At 47.3% G+C, this 16,113-nt stretch overlaps 6 protein-coding genes across 6 annotated transcripts; 3 read left to right on the top strand and 3 right to left on the bottom strand.

Moving 5' to 3' along the window:
- Positions 1-430: 430 nt before the first annotated feature.
- On the bottom strand, positions 431-1,301 carry F5Y00DRAFT_233599 (mitochondrial ribosomal subunit S27-domain-containing protein). The gene is made up of 4 exons (XM_048007325.1): positions 1,227-1,301; positions 963-1,171; positions 852-904; positions 431-799 (listed from the first exon to the last, which is right to left on the bottom strand). Exons 1-4 carry the CDS (start codon positions 1,266-1,268, stop codon positions 786-788), a joined length of 318 nt encoding a protein of 105 aa, XP_047866026.1. The 5' UTR covers positions 1,269-1,301; the 3' UTR covers positions 431-785.
- A 160-nt stretch (positions 1,302-1,461) lies between these two features.
- On the top strand, positions 1,462-2,993 carry F5Y00DRAFT_233597 (ribonuclease III). Its single transcript, XM_048007324.1, has 2 exons — positions 1,462-1,849; positions 1,903-2,993. The coding sequence occupies exons 1-2, from the start codon at positions 1,619-1,621 to the stop codon at positions 2,929-2,931; spliced, it is 1,260 nt and encodes a 419-aa protein (XP_047866025.1). The 5' UTR covers positions 1,462-1,618; the 3' UTR covers positions 2,932-2,993.
- Positions 2,994-3,706: 713 nt separating this feature from the next.
- F5Y00DRAFT_40413 (acyl-CoA binding protein) lies at positions 3,707-5,356 on the top strand. Its single transcript, XM_048013614.1, has 2 exons — positions 3,707-4,388; positions 4,499-5,356. The coding sequence occupies exons 1-2, from the start codon at positions 3,937-3,939 to the stop codon at positions 5,040-5,042; spliced, it is 996 nt and encodes a 331-aa protein (XP_047866024.1). The 5' UTR covers positions 3,707-3,936; the 3' UTR covers positions 5,043-5,356.
- F5Y00DRAFT_260826 (Mss4-like protein) lies at positions 5,336-6,103 on the bottom strand (the record flags this gene model as incomplete). Its single annotated transcript, XM_048011086.1, has 4 exons — positions 5,336-5,616; positions 5,703-5,805; positions 5,866-5,901; positions 5,963-6,103. The coding sequence occupies 4 exons, from the start codon at positions 6,101-6,103 to the stop codon at positions 5,336-5,338; spliced, it is 561 nt and encodes a 186-aa protein (XP_047866023.1).
- An 837-nt stretch (positions 6,104-6,940) lies between these two features.
- Positions 6,941-9,336, bottom strand: F5Y00DRAFT_40256 (MFS general substrate transporter). The gene is made up of 9 exons (XM_048013613.1): positions 8,719-9,336; positions 8,555-8,661; positions 8,365-8,501; positions 8,172-8,298; positions 8,049-8,116; positions 7,915-7,978; positions 7,314-7,862; positions 7,180-7,248; positions 6,941-7,113 (listed from the first exon to the last, which is right to left on the bottom strand). The coding sequence occupies exons 1-9, from the start codon at positions 9,051-9,053 to the stop codon at positions 6,956-6,958; spliced, it is 1,614 nt and encodes a 537-aa protein (XP_047866022.1). The 5' UTR covers positions 9,054-9,336; the 3' UTR covers positions 6,941-6,955.
- Positions 9,337-10,755: 1,419 nt separating this feature from the next.
- Positions 10,756-15,564, top strand: F5Y00DRAFT_260824 (Pentafunctional AroM protein; the record flags this gene model as incomplete). Its single annotated transcript, XM_048011085.1, has 2 exons — positions 10,756-15,402; positions 15,472-15,564. 2 exons carry the CDS (start codon positions 10,756-10,758, stop codon positions 15,562-15,564), a joined length of 4,740 nt encoding a protein of 1,579 aa, XP_047866021.1.
- Positions 15,565-16,113: the final 549 nt, after the last annotated feature.

Genomic DNA, 16,113 nt, shown 5'->3' with positions numbered 1-16,113 from the left:
GGAAGTTGCGCCCCGTTGCGTTGCTAAGAGACAATTAGTCTCAACTGCCTGCCTGCCTACCTGCCTACCTGCCTTCCTGCTTCCCCTGGGTGCTGAGTGACAGATCTTCACATGGAAGTAACGTCCTTATTTCTCCCCTCTAGGTACCATTAAATATACATTAATACGCAGTTCAATGCTTGAGTGTGCTTAGAAATGCCGCTTACAAGCCCATGGGTGTGGTGAAAGCCTTCAAGGATAATCGGTTATCAGGCTCATATATACACCGGTACTCGCATCAGACCCTTACCTTTTGCACATAGGCGTACGTCTATATAAACATATAGCTTTCCTAATAGCATTCATATCGATTGGCTACCTTAGGTAGGTAGGGAGTAGACATTATCGTGCATTCATATTATGAACGCATGCCAGATGGCGCTAACTTAAGGTCATGTATAGGAATACTAAACGACAGGCAGATATTAGCAACCAACGTGCCTAACCGTTTATAAGAGTGGCTGCAGAGGGGTATCCCTTTAAGTTCAATAAACAAACCTCTGGCGCCCTAATAGACGACTAACTATCGTGAGTCCACGCTCATAGACTAATCGAAGGTCACGAGACTATGGAAGAGATGTTGAGATATTAAGAGTCATAAAGAGCATTGGCGCATTATTAGGGTGTGGTTAGTTCCTCTATATTCCGAATATCTGGTCTCGTAATAATAAATTGATGATTTACATCCATAAACGCCGTTACTTTTGTGTATATATGTACAAGGGTAGACAAGACTAATCTCGTCTCTACCTGTGCTTCGCTATATTGGAAGTTAGTGCCATTCCGAGCAAAACGGGAGGAATGGATCTTACCAGCAGGCGGGCCAGTCTTCTTCTTCGGTGCACCTTTTCCGCGCGACCTCACTCTATGTCTTGATCAGATTCTGATATGTGTGTAATGCTTGTAAAGTAGATATAGCTTACCCTGCCAAGTGTTCCAGCCTATCCTCTTCTTCCTCGTTGATAGTCTCCAGATTCCAACGCTTAAACGTTTTCGCTAACGTGTTGATTGTCGGTCCTCTTGGGGGGTAGTACTTGGCAAGCGTTGGTCCTCTTAATCGCTGTCGCAAGATATTATTGCCCATTCGTATCCCATCGGGATTGTATGTTGTGGAGAAGACTTCGCATTGAGCCTGGAACATCAGTTGGTTTTGTTCGTCACGAAACTAATCAAGGAAACAAACATACCTTCATGAGGTTCAGCAACCTCGCACGAGGGACAGCCGCCATTTTGACCTTTTATGCAGCAACTTTTGCTTGTCGCACAATTAAAGATGAAGTATGTCGCAGTTAGTTTGACTGTTCAATTGAACGTGGGGCGCGTCTGCCGGGTAAAATTCGGTTAATTGTTCCCTTTCAGGTAGCGCATAGCTTCAGTCAAGACATACACGTACCTAACCTGTTATTTACATACCTTAGGTACCTGACCTAGGTACCACGGATAACATTTAACCTCTTCAAAAACTACAAAATAGTTGCGCTGTTGTTAATATGGCTTAATTTTTATCAGCAATTCTTAACTCTTCCACATATAAATCTCTCGAGTGCCGATAAATGTACTCGCAAAATTTATAGGCGCCATGTCGAAGCGTTCGTTCGCGGAGGTTGGCTCCATTAGCAGCCCCCAAAACCCTACATCAGTTTCTCAAATCCTAAAGCATGCTGAAAATCTACTAAAAACAGTCAAGGCTCTAAATGAGGAGCTCCAAAATTTTCGTGATACTTCCGACATAAATGACGAAATAATCTCGGTATTAAAACGCCACAACAAAGAGATATTACCCACCGCGCAATTACTCGCACAAGACGAGGTAAGCATTCAACCACTCGGTGTCGTTCTCACTGCTAATATACGCTTTAATAGACGAGTGCTCTTAGTCAGGATAATCCCAGACCACAAAAAGCCCAAAAGCTTGAAGATGGGAGAGATTCCAGAAGTTCACTTGGGGCTGGAGCACTTCCCATCCCAAATCACATATCTCTGACTCGATGGACGCCTGATGATATACCGAGTTCTGGCCTGCCACCTTTACCCCCTGTCCTGGACCCGGACCTCGAGCAAGCAGCACTTACTCACTCGGGTATGGTATCAGACCCGACGAAAATGAGTTATGAACGGCTCGAGTGGATTGGCGACGCCTATATCTATCTCATATCTACATCTTTCATCTTCCAGACCTTCCCCAATCTACCTGTTGGGCGATGCTCTCAGCTACGGGAGAGGCTTATTAGGAACGAGAATTTATTGAACTATACCATACAATACGGTATCGACAAACGTACAAATTTCCCCGTGGAGTTTGGCCCCCTCGAAAAGCCTAGAGCGACTAGGGCATCTGAGGTAGTAAGGAAAAAGGCCCTCGGCGACATCTTTGAATCTTACGTCGCAGCTACGATTTTAGCAGATCCGGAAAGCTTACCGCGTGTGTCGTCCTGGCTAAAGGCGCTCTGGAGCACAGAACTCGCAGATGAGATCCGAGCAGAATTCAGAGGCAAGTCAAGTTCTAAACATGATTGCTCAAACGAGAAGCAAGATACGGACAGCGATAAGAAATCTACAAAACAGAACCTACCCTATAAGGTTATATTGAGCAACACTATCGTTGTGAAGGGAATCAGACTCTCGTACAATGACGTGGGTGAATCAAAGAAGGATAAACACTTGGGTCTTCCATTATACACTGTAGGCGTATTCCTCAGCGGATGGGGAGAAAGTAACCTCCAGCTAGGTGTCGGAAGTGCATTATCGAAGAAAGAGGCAGGAAATAATGCGGCACGCGCAGCGCTGGAGAACAAGAAGCTCATCAAGCGTCTACAGCAGAAGAAGGAAGAGTTTTTGAAATCTAGAAGTTTAGCCGAGTCAAACCAGCAAGAGTATGACAACTGGTCGTAACTGGTATAGCTGAGAACAAAATCAAATTTGTTGCCGTAATAACAGTCAGGGTGTTGAAACAATTCTACTGTGGTCCTTTACGATGTGAAACCCGAAAGTAATAATAAACCAAGCGAGGCCCGAAGACATACCTGATAAGATATATTACATAATACAAGTAAAGGTTAGGTTAGGTTAGGTACCTAAGGTACATACCTATTTCCATCCTGCCATCTGATCTGGAGTTGTCTTCTTCACGTGCAATCGTCGGAACACGGAAAAGGAATAGGCTTAGCACTAATTTAACTAGCACGCGAGCGACCAACGCCGAAATTGTATTGATGTAGGTACAATTAGGTGCGTACACACTGCATACAAGGTACCTGACCCCGGTAAAGAATGGATCCAATTCTACGCCGAGGCAATTACATTCCCCTAACACCCGAATATGTAGATTATCGAAAGTTTCCCCATTATGGAGAGAATTGCTGCAGCTCCAACTCTACCTAATCTACCTAATCTACCCAATGATCGACATCTATTTAAAGCTAATAATTGTACAATAAATACATACCTACCTACTTACCTACATACCTGCCTACCACTTTACTTCCAATAATCCTACCTAACCAGTGGTTTAACGTAATCGTGCCATATCAAACCAGCTCAGAGCTATATACAATACCTATACTATCCTTAATATTTTATCCATCTGCTTGCATTTTTCCACCTGTATAGATGACGTGTTCCTAACCTCGGGTTCCCATTGGTAGCCGAGGGACCAACGCAGGAACCAACGCATTGGGCGGTGATCCCTCATCTGCTTCGGCGCCGCGTCGACGTGCTCCCTGGGAGAGCAATAACCGGGTTCGCTACGCATACCTACGGTCTTCTACTTGCCACGCCTCTAACGTACCACATTTATCGAGTGCGTACTAGTAAATGTAGGGATTAGGGGTATATAGATAGAACGAGAAAAAAAACTAGGGGCCCGAAGTTCTTGACAATACAGATGAGCGGTTCAAGATGGCCGACTCAGTTGGTATGTCCCCCGAGAACCAAGGCCCACCATCACCGGGCCAGCCAACCAATTCAATGAAGCGCTCCGTTCCTCTCTCTGCATTGCTTTCAACTTCTCAAACCATTATCCCGTCGCTAATCGAGTCCCCACTTGAAATAGACCGCGTGTTTGTCCACGCGCTGAATACGGTCAAGAAGATCCCGAAGACGGGAGCGTCACGCCCCCCGCCGAGCGACCGGCTACGGCTATATGGCCTGTATAAGCAAGCAATGGAAGGTGACGTAGACGGTGTGATGGAGCGGCCTGAGCACCGGCCAGGCGTTGATGTAGACGAGCTGCAACGCGAGCAGGACAAATGGGACGCGTGGAACGCACAGAATGGTCTCAGCCGGACAGAAGCTAAACGCCGATACATCGAAGCACTGATCGAGACTATGCATCACTATGCCAACACACCGTAAGTTTCTCTTCGACTATCCCCGAAATAACCATATAGTGGGCCATAGTCTCTTGGTAGTGGGGATGGTGGTGGTCGGTGGAAGGTGAGCTAATATAAAACATTTGTAGAGACGGCAAAGGACTGGTTGCAGAACTCGAATTCGTCTGGGATCAGATTAAGAATAACAGCCCGTCATCATCTAATGCATCACCGAAGGAGGCCACATTCGCCGAGCCCCGACATTTCCAAGAACCATTAAGTGGGACGGAGGGACCTATGAAGGTGCTCAGCCCAATGAGCGAGGACGATGCTGCGGAACAGGAGTATCGCCAGAGGCAGGACGACGAGGACGATGGGGAATACGTGAAGAAAGGCGATAGGTGGTCGCGAAAAGTAGAGCGCGCCGTAGTAAGGTTATCCGCCGAAGTCGCGGCTCTACGAGAACAAATCACGGCCGGGCGCGAATGGAGGTCTAAGAAGGAAAAGAGCCTCAAAGCATGGACTAGTTGGATATTATGGATCGTCTCAAAGCATCTTGCAGTGGATATGGTGGTTTTGGGTATCGTATTACTCTGGATGCGAAGGCGCAAGGATAGGCGGCTCGAAGATCACGTCAGAGCGATACTAAAGTTAGGCCGCGAATACGCAAGGAAGATATTGCCGTCAAGGTGAATATCTGCGACAGTGTGTCATGCATTATGAATATTTGCTATCTTGCCTATTCGTATCGCTATCACATCATCTATTGCATTCCTCGCAGGTATGCGACCAAACCGAACGATAAAGCCGATGCGAAGCCAGTCCTACCTACATGAAGATAAAAGCAAGGGGCTACGAAGAGAAGATTTTTACACTGTTAACGTATACGTCACTCGACCAAGACGTGTCGTTTAGGTCCGCGACTCAGAGTTACGAGATCTCCGATTAACTTAATATTCGTCCAGAGACACCATTTCGGTATCCTTCTATTCCAACTTGGGTTGCGGCCCGGGGCATGGAGCTGAGGGTGGAGCTATACGCGGCAACCAAGCGCATCTGTCACCCGTAAAAGTCTCGGAATCGGGCTTGTGGTCATCCAGCCACGTGGGGTCAGCGAGACAGCCGACGAAGAACAGCATTATGTTGGAATTTGGGTTGCCTTGACCGATGAAAATGGGAGTAAAACAAGTGGGGCAGCGGAAGACATTCTTGACGTTGTTCTCTGTTTCTTCCTCTCCGACATAGTAAGAGAAAGCCTTCAATTCTGCTAAACAGATATGAGTATGGGTTCTCTTATCTCGACGTGGCGTAAGAAGCAGATATGGAAGGCCACGGGGGATATGGGGAGCTTACCAGTGTTGCACCTCCAAGTGAGCATGCTGTTGTTCCGGATAAGCAAGAAGTCACCGTGGGTTCCACCGGTAATTTTCTTGCATTCGCGGCAATGGCAGATGCGCTAATTCCAAGTCAGTTCCGAAGTCGCCGGCGCAATGGAGCCATAACGGTGATAGCTTACCTGCAGGGGAACATGACCGTGAATAGTAGCGGAAATCTACCAAAGCGTGTTGTCAGTATATATCCCCTGTGGTGGGATTATTTAGTGGTATACGGACCTTACCACACAAACACTCGATTTCCAGGGAAATCTCACGTTCGAACGGACCGATACCAGGCATGACGGGAGGAGGCCATTGGATGCCCATGATCTGAACCATGCTACCAGGTACAGCAGGTTGGAAACTCAACCCCGACATAGCGTTCTTAGGACCAGAAACCTTCCTCTAGGATAGAATCCTCTTGATGCCGAGTTTGGACAGGTAGCGGGAAGGAAAGAAAGGAGTGTATCAGCCCTAAGGAGGTAGAGACGGGAAGAAATGTAATAGACTTGTCTACTAGGTACCTACGCCTAAAAACACAGTTACGTGGAACTTTCTGTTGCGTAGCAACAATCATTTAGGGCATACGGAAATCTCAACGAATTGATAGGGGAACGGGCTATCTACTTTGAAGTTTCGACTGGTCACAGTGCATCAAGGCTTACCAGTCCGACGATAGAAGGAGCTAGGTGCCGGTTGTGAAGCTGTCATTAATGCGCTGGTTCCTAGTAGAGGTGCTACAAGGCGACGGATATTACACCTGTTTCCAGTCGGCCAACATGGAATTCGGACGGAAACCCTTTCCGTGACCATTGTCGTTCCAATCTCATTCAGGTCAAGCTCATGACCTCTACAAGCAGCTCAAGTCCATTAGTTAGTCAACGCTATCATTCATTGGCATAGCTTAATCGTAATTTAATATGTTAAATAATCGTTACGTCTTCAGTCGAGTAAACCTCATTTCGAGATATCCGTAGTCTTGTGTGAAGATGGTCGCCCGGATACTCATTTTTTAGATTGGACGAAGTAGCGTTGCTTGGATAAGACGCTATCCTCAGAGAAGGATAAGTAGAGAAAGTAAAAGTAAAAGTAATAAATATTAGTAACATAGTACATCACTTATCAAGTGTATTCACTTCTAGCTACATGTACTTCATATCATTATTCGCATTAAACATTTTGTGCCATCTCTCATATTAACTCAGGTCTTAACCTATACATATCCATCTCTTAATTAGCAAATCTGCTCTTCTTTCGGATTTGCTTTCCATATCGGAAGAACAGATACGGGAAAGGCATCATCGCTACCGTAAGGAATGCTAACAAGCTGGATCCCCATTGGTAGCCAAGTTTATTATACATCTGTATTCCGAAAAGGGGAAACGCGGCTATTGAAAGGTTAGGTTAGTGGACGATACGCATCAAGGAGTGCTCGTTTCCGAGTCTCAACTTACCAGCAAAAGTACACCTAGCAAAGCTGTTGGCAGCAAGAGCCGAAGCAGCGTAGTGTGGGTATGCATCCACTGTTACAGTCGCCCGTTAGTCCCGAAATCTAGAAACTTGAAGCTCGCGAGTTTTTTCAACTTACCTAGGAAGGTAAATACTCCGGTAAACACCAAAAGTGTGCCAGAGCCAAATATAGCAGACCCAATGATAGGTCCTATCCAATGAACCCAAGCATATGCGGTCCAAGCAAATATGAAAAGCCCAATAGGAACCAGGACGGCACCTGCAATTGCTGATGGCAGTCGGAATTCAGGTTCGGGAATACCGTCATTTTGGTCCAAAAGCCGCTGATTAATGCGCCGCCATATGGGGTCAGTTGCAGCGGCAATGATCATTCCCACAAAGATTCCGAGGAAACTCAGACCGGTTTGCCAAAGGTTGAAACCGTAGGTATTACCAAAGACTAGGGGAAACGCCCCGAAGAACAGGTATAAGACTCCTAACAAGATGGCAGAGAATAGGCAGAGCAATAGACACATTGGCTCGAATATCAGCAACTCAAATGGTCGCAGGAGGGAATATCCAATAGTCACTACTACAGACTTGGTCGATTTCTCCATCGGTGACTTCCATCGGTCATCGCCGGTCTCTTTTCTTAGTTTTCTAGCTTTCTCGCGGAGCCTGATGGGATCTAGGTCGTTGTTAGCAAATGTCTTCCTAGCAATATACATACAGCCACGTACGGTATGTCTCTGGTGCGAAAATGACAATCATGACTAACTCAAGGAAAGCCCAGATGATCAGCGCCTATTGAGATTCACGAATTAGCAATGTAGGCCTCATTAAATAAGACTCGAGATTAGATGCAAAAACATACGTAGTACGTCCACCTCCAATTTGTGTAGTAGTTGATAAATCCACCGAGTAGAGGACCCAAGCTAGGACCTGTAATCCGTTAGAACTGGGCTATATGAATACTTATACACCGATGATCACTAACCGATAAAGGGGCTTAAAGATACTATAACCATTGGCGCCTGGATCTGGTCTCGCCTGAATATATCGCTGACTGTACCACCAGCGACGCTGAGGAATGAACTTCCGGCGAAACCGTCGATAAATCGCGCCTAAGCAACGTTAGTCTACCGCTATAATAAAGCCAGGGGTAATTCGCTTTTTCTGGATGAACATACCACTAGCATGGTCGCGATGTTACGCGCCACGGCACTTGGTATTAACCATATCAGAAACATGGCCCACGAGGCAATATAGATCGGCCGCCTTCCGATGAACTCACTCATTGGGCTCATGAGAAGGGGCCCAAGGGCAACTAGAATTGAAAATTTAGCAAAGACAACTTAAGGGCTTCTATGATTAACATACTACCGAGGACGAAAAGCGATAGCCCAAGAGTGCCAACAATACTCGACACGTGGAACTCTGGATTCATCTGACTATACGTTGACGCGTAAATAGAACTCGTACATGTGCTATACGTCGTTAGAATGTATTTGGGGTTTAGTTGGCGGTAGGTAAAGGACACTTACACGCAAAGACTTCCCATGCCAACAGTTATTACAGCAAGCCATTTTCGAGCAGTAGGCATGCTTCGAGGACACAAGGGATCATCGTCGCCGTCCCAGGATACCTCGAAGGGATCCTTTTCAATCTGACGCTGGGCAGGTGTGATTGTGCCATCAGTCGCGTCGCCTTCTTCTAAATCGGCACACCCATGTCCGTTATTTGATCGTACACGGACGACAGATGAGCGTACACGAGATATGTCAGGCTCCGCGATAGACTCTTCTCTGCTGACCGATCCGGTGCCCGGTTGGGAATCGGTCTCCTCGGGCTTCTCCGAGTCGATCGGAAGTTTGTCCATGCCGGAAAGCTATACTACTACTTATTACACCAACTACGGGACGAGCCGGCGCCGGGGATGCGTTTCCCGGCTTCACGTTAATTAATAGCGATTTCGGATCAGCGGAGCAATAGTAAAGCAACCTCGGGTTGATGATCTTTATTGGCGTTCGCTACGTTATCAACTAACAAAAGGGCAATATCGTACACGACAATAAAGGAATAAAGAGCTGGACTCGTCATTCCTAAAATAGGTAACCAAAATATCTCCGACGAGTCCTCCAACCTCATCATTTAGTCATTAAACAGACCCACTGTAACCCATTAAAAGAGTTTCCATATGAAAAGGCGCGAAACGGCGAGGCCTTCCGGGATCCATTCGTTGCGGACTTGCCAATCTAGGCGGAAAGATTACCCTTGACGTCTACAAAGGAGGTTAGGCTCAGTTGCATTTATTATTAATATTATATACCCCCGTCGTGGTTGAACTCGTAAGCTCCTAAACTGCTATACGCTTATGTAAATACTGCTGGGTATGAATTCGACTCCTTTTATTTCTAGGTACCTTGACCGACTTTAGATATTTGTCAGGGGAAGTGAGCACAGGAAAAACATACAAACGCCTGAGGTACGTTGATGTTGGTAAGCTTTGCAAGGAGCAACCTCCGTTATGTTCCGAGTGAGTGAGTGAGTGAGTAAGCAGCAATCCCAGGTTCGGATTAAAATTTATGTATAGGGATTCACGGCGCGTAGCCAGGGTTTGGTATATCAAATGTTCAAATCGATGGCCCTAGCACGCCATGTTCGGACCTATTATCACCGACTACGACGCGTTTCCTCCGATCGGTATTATAAATGTTAGGATTATATATAATACGCGACTAAAGAAATATAAATGAGACGTACCGCCCATTGAACGTTGAATTCCCGTAGGGTTTCTTTTATTTCATCAAAAAACTTCCGGTGAATGGAATGTCTCCTGGTATATCTAAGGTCAGGACTGAGGATCATCAAATAAATACCCAACAGGAGATCTAGGTAAGAATAAGGATAAAGTTTAGAGTTAAGTCGTCGCTTATCGTGAAAGCAATGTTTATCAATTTTCTATTAGTTACCTGTTATGATGTTTAGTTGAGTATACCCGTCTATAACACTATTAATGATTAAACGCACTTAATCAATTATCAAGCTCCTGAACCCCTCTACCCTTGCCCCGCATATCGGAGTCGCGCCTTCATTGCCACGAGCATTTACAAGTTACATAGCTGGAATTCTATTGGCCAATTTCCATTTTAACCACAAAGATTCTACGAGGAACAAACCAAAATTTTATGCTTCAGGGACCGCTTCGGACCCTAGCTCAAAGCGTCGACTCACACCATAGCAAACTTCATTGTTCAAACTGAAGCATCTATCTAGTTGAGTTGATTTAGAGGTGCTAGTTTATTCATTTCTATGTTTCCCATGTTTCCATAGATTCAAAAAGGAAACACGCCTCTTATTAGGTGGTATTTTCATGGTGTAAATGACCAATTCTATCTAGAATTCCCTCCAATTCCTCCAGATCAAGTGGACTGGCTCCTTTCGGGACCCCTTGTCCTTATCCTTGCTACCCGTATGGTATAAACGCTTCTTTTCAGCCTTACACCTAACGAGGCTTGTTAGTCACAGACGACGCTCTGATTCGGATTACACTGATCGTCATTTAGTGTTACAGCAACACAATGACTGATCAGACCAGCACTGCGTCGGGTCCAACCCGAATCTCTATTCTTGGATCCGACTCTATCATTATCGACCACGACATCTGGCGATCGTTCGTTTCTGATGACCTTCTCGAGAATATCAAATCATCTACCTATATTCTTATTACCGATACTAATCTTCATGATCGTTATGTTCCTCCTTTCGTGGACATCTTCAATAAGGCCGTCGAGACCCGAGGCCTACAGTCTCGACTTCTTACCTATACAATTCCCCCGGGCGAGACTTCTAAAAGTCGTGAGACTAAGGCTGAAATAGAGGATTGGATGCTCTCCGAACAATGCACGAGGGATACGGTCATCATTGCTCTAGGTGGTGGTGTTATTGGTGACATGATCGGTTACGTTGCCGCCACTTTCATGCGCGGTGTTCGCTTTGTCCAGGTTCCTACTACTCTGCTTGCAATGGTCGACTCGTCTATTGGTGGCAAGACTGCTATCGACACCCCTATGGGCAAAAACCTTATTGGATCGTTCTGGCAGCCTCAGCGCATCTACATTGATCTCGCATTCCTCGAAACCCTCCCGGTGCGCGAGTTCATCAACGGCATGGCCGAGGTGATTAAGACAGCCGCTATATGGAACGAGTCTGAATTTACGGCCTTGGAAGAAAATGCTGCCTTAATATTGAGCACTATTCGATCTAAGACCGCCGACCCTAGTGATAGGTTACTTCCGATTCGAGCCATACTTAAGCGCATCGTTCTCGCCTCTGCTCGCGTCAAGGCCGAAGTTGTCTCCAAGGATGAAAAGGAGGGCGGCCTACGAAACCTCCTCAATTTTGGTCACTCCATTGGTCATGCGTACGAAGCAATTCTCACACCCCAGGTCTTACATGGCGAAGCTGTAGCTATCGGAATGGTTAAGGAGGCTGAATTAGCTCGTTACCTTGGCGTTTTACGACCTGGAGCAGTAGCTCGACTTGTCAAGTGTATTGCAAGCTACGACTTACCAACCTCTCTCCATGACAAGCGCATTGTGAAGTTGACAGCTGGTAAGAAATGTCCCGTTGACGTGCTACTTGAGAAGATGGCCGTAGATAAGAAGAACGAAGGGAAGAAGAAGAAAATTGTACTTCTATCTGCCGTAGGTCAAACACATGAACCCCGAGCTAGCGTAGTCGACGATAGCGCCATAAGAGTTGTCCTCTCCCCTGCTATTCGCGTCAAGCCGGGAGTCCCTAAAGGACTCAACGTGCAGGTAACCCCTCCCGGATCCAAGAGTATCTCTAACCGGGCTCTGGTACTTGCTGCACTTGGCCAGGGAACTTGCCGAGTCAAGAATCTCCTTCACTCGGATGATACCGAGTACATGCTCTCGGCAATCGCCAAACTTAATGGGGCGTCCTACTCGTGGGAGGACGCTGGCGAAGTCCTCGTGGTTACAGGACAGGGCGGCCAGCTCCAAGCAAGCGATGAACCTCTCTATTTAGGGAATGCGGGCACGGCTTCTCGTTTCTTGACAACAGTAGTCGCTTTGTGCTCACCTTCAACTGCGACTTCAACTGTCCTAACCGGAAATGCTAGGATGAAGGTCAGACCTATAGGCCCCCTCGTCGATGCCCTACGATCAAACGGTATCAATATCAAATATCTTGGGCAGGAACACAGTCTCCCAGTACAGGTTGATGCTGCGGCTGGACTAGATGGAGGTGTCATCGAACTAGCTGCTACGATTTCATCCCAATACGTTTCGTCTCTCCTAATGTGCGCACCATATGCCAAGAAGCCCGTGACTCTTCGCTTGGTGGGCGGCAAGCCAATCTCACAGCTTTATATCGATATGACTATCGCCATGATGAAGTCGTTTGGTGTTACCGTTATAAAATCAGCCGACGAACCGCACACGTACCACATCCCTCAAGGCGTATACAAAAACCCGGATGAATATGTCGTAGAAAGTGACGCGAGCTCAGCAACGTACCCCCTCGCGGTTGCAGCTATAACCGGGACTACCTGTACGATCCCAAATATCGGCGCAAGTTCACTGCAGGGCGACGCCCGTTTCGCAACCGATGTGCTACGTCCTATGGGATGCACTGTGGAACAGACTGCTACGTCAACGACAGTGACTGGGCCGAGCCCAGGAAGTTTGAAGGGTATTGAAGTCGATATGGAGCCTATGACTGATGCTTTCTTGACAGCATCCGTTCTTGCAGCGGTAGCATCAGGCGAGACGCGGATCACTGGAATTGCCAACCAACGCGTCAAAGAATGTAATCGCATCGCAGCAATGAGGGAACAACTCGCGAAATTCGGTGTACATTGCAGTGAGCTTGAGGACGGTATTGTCATCGCCGGTAAGAAGCTGACGGAACTTTCAAAGCCGAGCGAGGGTATTTACTGTTATGATGATCACCGCGTGGCAATGAGCTTTAGCGTCATTTCCATAATAGCACCGGGACCTGTCCTAATATTGGAACGCGAATGCACCGGAAAGACGTGGCCCGGCTGGTGGGATGTGTTAGCCCAGTCATTTGGGGCCGGCCTAGAAGGCGAAGACGTTGTGCCTACATCTCACAAGAAGGCAAAGCAAGCTGAGACTGGGTCTTCTATCTTCATTATCGGTATGCGAGGAGCTGGAAAGACTACAACAGGTGGTTGGGTCGCCAGCATACTCGGGCGCCCTTTTATTGATCTTGATCATGAATTGGAACGACGAGCTGGCATGACAATCCCTCAGATTATACAGGAAAGCGGTCGGGGCTGGGAAGGTTTCAGGAGTGACGAGCTCGAGCTTCTAAAGGATGTTATCAAGAACCAAGGCCGGGGCCACGTCTTTTCTTGTGGCGGTGGCATCGTTGAGACTCCCGAAGCTCGGGAGTTACTCACTTCTTACCATCGCAACGGCGGTGTGGTTCTCCTTGTTAATCGTGACGTCGAGCAAATGGTAGAATATTTGACGCGGGATAAGACACGTCCTGCTTACACCGAAGAGATACGAGGCGTATACGAGCGACGCAAACCCTTCTTCCAGGAATGCAGTAACTACGAATACCACAGTCCTTACCTTGATTCCCCCGGAGGTCTCCAAGACATCCCTGCCGACTTTTCCCGATTCGTATTGGCAATTACTGGGAGAGGTAATCATCTTGAGGACGCCAAGAAGAAGCGACAGTCCTTTTTTGTGTCCCTAACTGTGCCCAGCGTATCGTCAGCGCTGGACGTGATCCCGCGAGTTGTAGTTGGTGCAGATGCTGTGGAATTGCGAGTTGACCTACTTGACGACATCTCCCCAGAATCGGTAGGAAAACAGATCTCACTTCTACGCTCTGCCGCGAAAATACCGATCATATTCACGGTCCGATCTAATTCCCAAGGTGGTCGTTTTAGCTATACATCCGAAAAGGAGTTGCTTCCCCTATACCAAACGGCAGCACGCACGGGAGTAGAATATGTCGACCTCGAGATGACGCTTTCGGACGAAACTCTGGATACAATTATCCAGTCTCTGGGTAAATCTACACGGATCATCGCGTCACACCATGACCCAGAAGGTAAGTTGTCCTGGAAGAATGGCGGCTGGCAAACGTGGTACAACCGAGCCTTGCAATACGGTGACATCATCAAGCTTGTAGGTGTCGCGAAGAAATTGGAAGACAACTTCTCGTTAGCTACCTTTAAGGATAGGATGTTTGCTGCGCACGGGAAGCCGATCATAGCTCTCAACATGGGCACCGTTGGGAAGCTCTCCCGGATATTGAATGGCTTCTTAACGCCCGTCTCACATCCTGACCTACCATTCAAAGCAGCTCCTGGCCAACTATCAGCGGCTGAGATCCGCAACGGTTTAGCTTTGATCGGAGAGATTGAGCCTAAGCAATTCTACCTTATTGGAAACCCGATTTCTGCGTCGCGATCACCGGCTTTGCACAACAGCTTATTCCGCCAATCTGGGTTGCCTCATAACTACTCTCTGTTCGAAACTTCCTCTGCCACAGACGTGATAAAAATAATCAAATCACCTGATTTTGGGGGAGCGTCAGTCACGATTCCGTTAAAGCTTGACATTATGTCGCTACTTGATGAGATCTCGGAGTCGGCCACTGCCATTGGTGCTGTGAACACAGTGGTACCTATACCTTCGCAGGACGGATCGGAACCACGCTTATTCGGCGATAACACAGACTGGCGTGGCATGGTCTATTCACTGCGGTCAGCTGGACTGGTGACAGCAACGGAATCAACGGCAGGCGGCGCAATGGTAGTAGGGTCTGGTGGTACTAGTCGAGCAGCTATATACGCCCTGCACTCCCTCGGATACAGCCCTATATACGTGGTCGCACGAAACCCCAAAGCCGCAGACTATCTTCGTTCATCTTCGTCATTCCGTGACAACATCAAGATCGAGCAGGTAGCCGAAGCTAGTCAGGTACACAAGCTACCAAACGTCATCATTAGCACGGTGCCCGCGGACAAGCCGATCGATAATTCGATGTGGGAATTGTTAACTACCCTATTGCAACAGACTAAGAATATCGAAGGCCCACGAGTCTTATTAGAGATGGCTTACAAGCCTCGTCGTACGCCATTGATGGAGCTGGCCGAGAACTCGGGATGGACTACGATTCCCGGTCTGGAGGTGCTTGCCTCCCAAGGCTATTACCAGGTACGTGAGATTCAACCACAGTTCCAGCTATGATTCCATATCCACGTTGCTAACGAAGTTTGCCTACAGTTCCAACTCTGGACGGGTATTGTACCCTTGTTCTCGGATGTACGCGCGGCTGTGCTAGGCGATGGTGAGAACCAGCCCGCCACTTCCAGCTGAACGATATTACTGCCATGCATATAAGTTTCTAAAAGTAGACCACATGAGCAGCTTGCTTCATATAGCCCCACAAATACATAAAATTTCTGAGCCTCATGATAACATCTGATATCTTTATTAATTCACATGATAGAAACTGTGTCTGCATCAAAGCTCCGCCGAGTTCGTCATGCCTATAATAGGGGCGAAATACTGCCTAGAGCACCAGGATAATAGGAGTACCCAGTGGTAAGTCATAGGCTGCCTCAGATTGACTATAGAATTTTCGTTTTCGTTTTCGGTTCCTTTTCCTCAAATCGGATAGTAGTCTACTGACTAGGCGGAGGCGAGATCTACCCGAGAGGATGGTTGGAGATCTATGACTGACCGTTGTATAACATGGATTTGCGTAGTCTTGCGGCGAAGCACATATTTGCAGCACATGGCGAGAGGCGGATAGCCGCGTATGCCTCTCACATGTAAGTTAAAACGTGGAGGTAAAAGATATAGGCAGCAGTATTTGAATTGTTGAGGCGACGCCGTTGTTGATGCTACGTGTTGATTCGTGTG

The sequence above is a fragment of the Daldinia vernicosa genome (assembly GCF_022497035.1).
Source record: "Daldinia vernicosa strain CBS 139.73 unplaced genomic scaffold F5Y00scaffold_16, whole genome shotgun sequence".
Lineage (NCBI taxonomy): Eukaryota > Fungi > Ascomycota > Sordariomycetes > Xylariales > Hypoxylaceae > Daldinia > Daldinia vernicosa.
Note: the sequence above shows the minus strand (reverse complement) of the source record. Positions and strands in the feature narration are given on the sequence as shown.

What these genes read in the sequence shown, in the direction of transcription:
- F5Y00DRAFT_40413 (XM_048013614.1), top strand. Translation starts at nt 3,937, where the DNA reads ATGGCCGACTCAGTTGGTATGTCCCCCGAGAACCAAGGCCCACCATCA. An exon ending in CATCACTATGCCAACACACC is followed by an intron (nt 4,389 to 4,498) that starts GTAAGTTTCTCT and finishes AAACATTTGTAG; the next exon opens with AGACGGCAAAGGACTGGTTG.
- F5Y00DRAFT_233599 (XM_048007325.1), bottom strand. Translation starts at nt 1,268, where the DNA reads ATGGCGGCTGTCCCTCGTGCGAGGTTGCTGAACCTCATGAAG. An exon ending in GGTTGCTGAACCTCATGAAG is followed by an intron (nt 1,172 to 1,226) that starts GTATGTTTGTTT and finishes CTGATGTTCCAG; the next exon opens with GCTCAATGCGAAGTCTTCTC. An exon ending in AGGCTGGAACACTTGGCAGG is followed by an intron (nt 905 to 962) that starts GTAAGCTATATC and finishes ATCAAGACATAG; the next exon opens with AGTGAGGTCGCGCGGAAAAG.
- F5Y00DRAFT_40256 (XM_048013613.1), bottom strand. Translation starts at nt 9,053, where the DNA reads ATGGACAAACTTCCGATCGACTCGGAGAAGCCCGAGGAGACCGATTCC. An exon ending in ACATCGCGACCATGCTAGTG is followed by an intron (nt 8,299 to 8,364) that starts GTATGTTCATCC and finishes AACGTTGCTTAG; the next exon opens with GCGCGATTTATCGACGGTTT. An exon ending in TGCTAGGTGTACTTTTGCTG is followed by an intron (nt 7,114 to 7,179) that starts GTAAGTTGAGAC and finishes ACCTTTCAATAG; the next exon opens with CCGCGTTTCCCCTTTTCGGA.
- F5Y00DRAFT_233597 (XM_048007324.1), top strand. Translation starts at nt 1,619, where the DNA reads ATGTCGAAGCGTTCGTTCGCGGAGGTTGGCTCCATTAGCAGCCCCCAA. An exon ending in AATTACTCGCACAAGACGAG is followed by an intron (nt 1,850 to 1,902) that starts GTAAGCATTCAA and finishes ACGCTTTAATAG; the next exon opens with ACGAGTGCTCTTAGTCAGGA.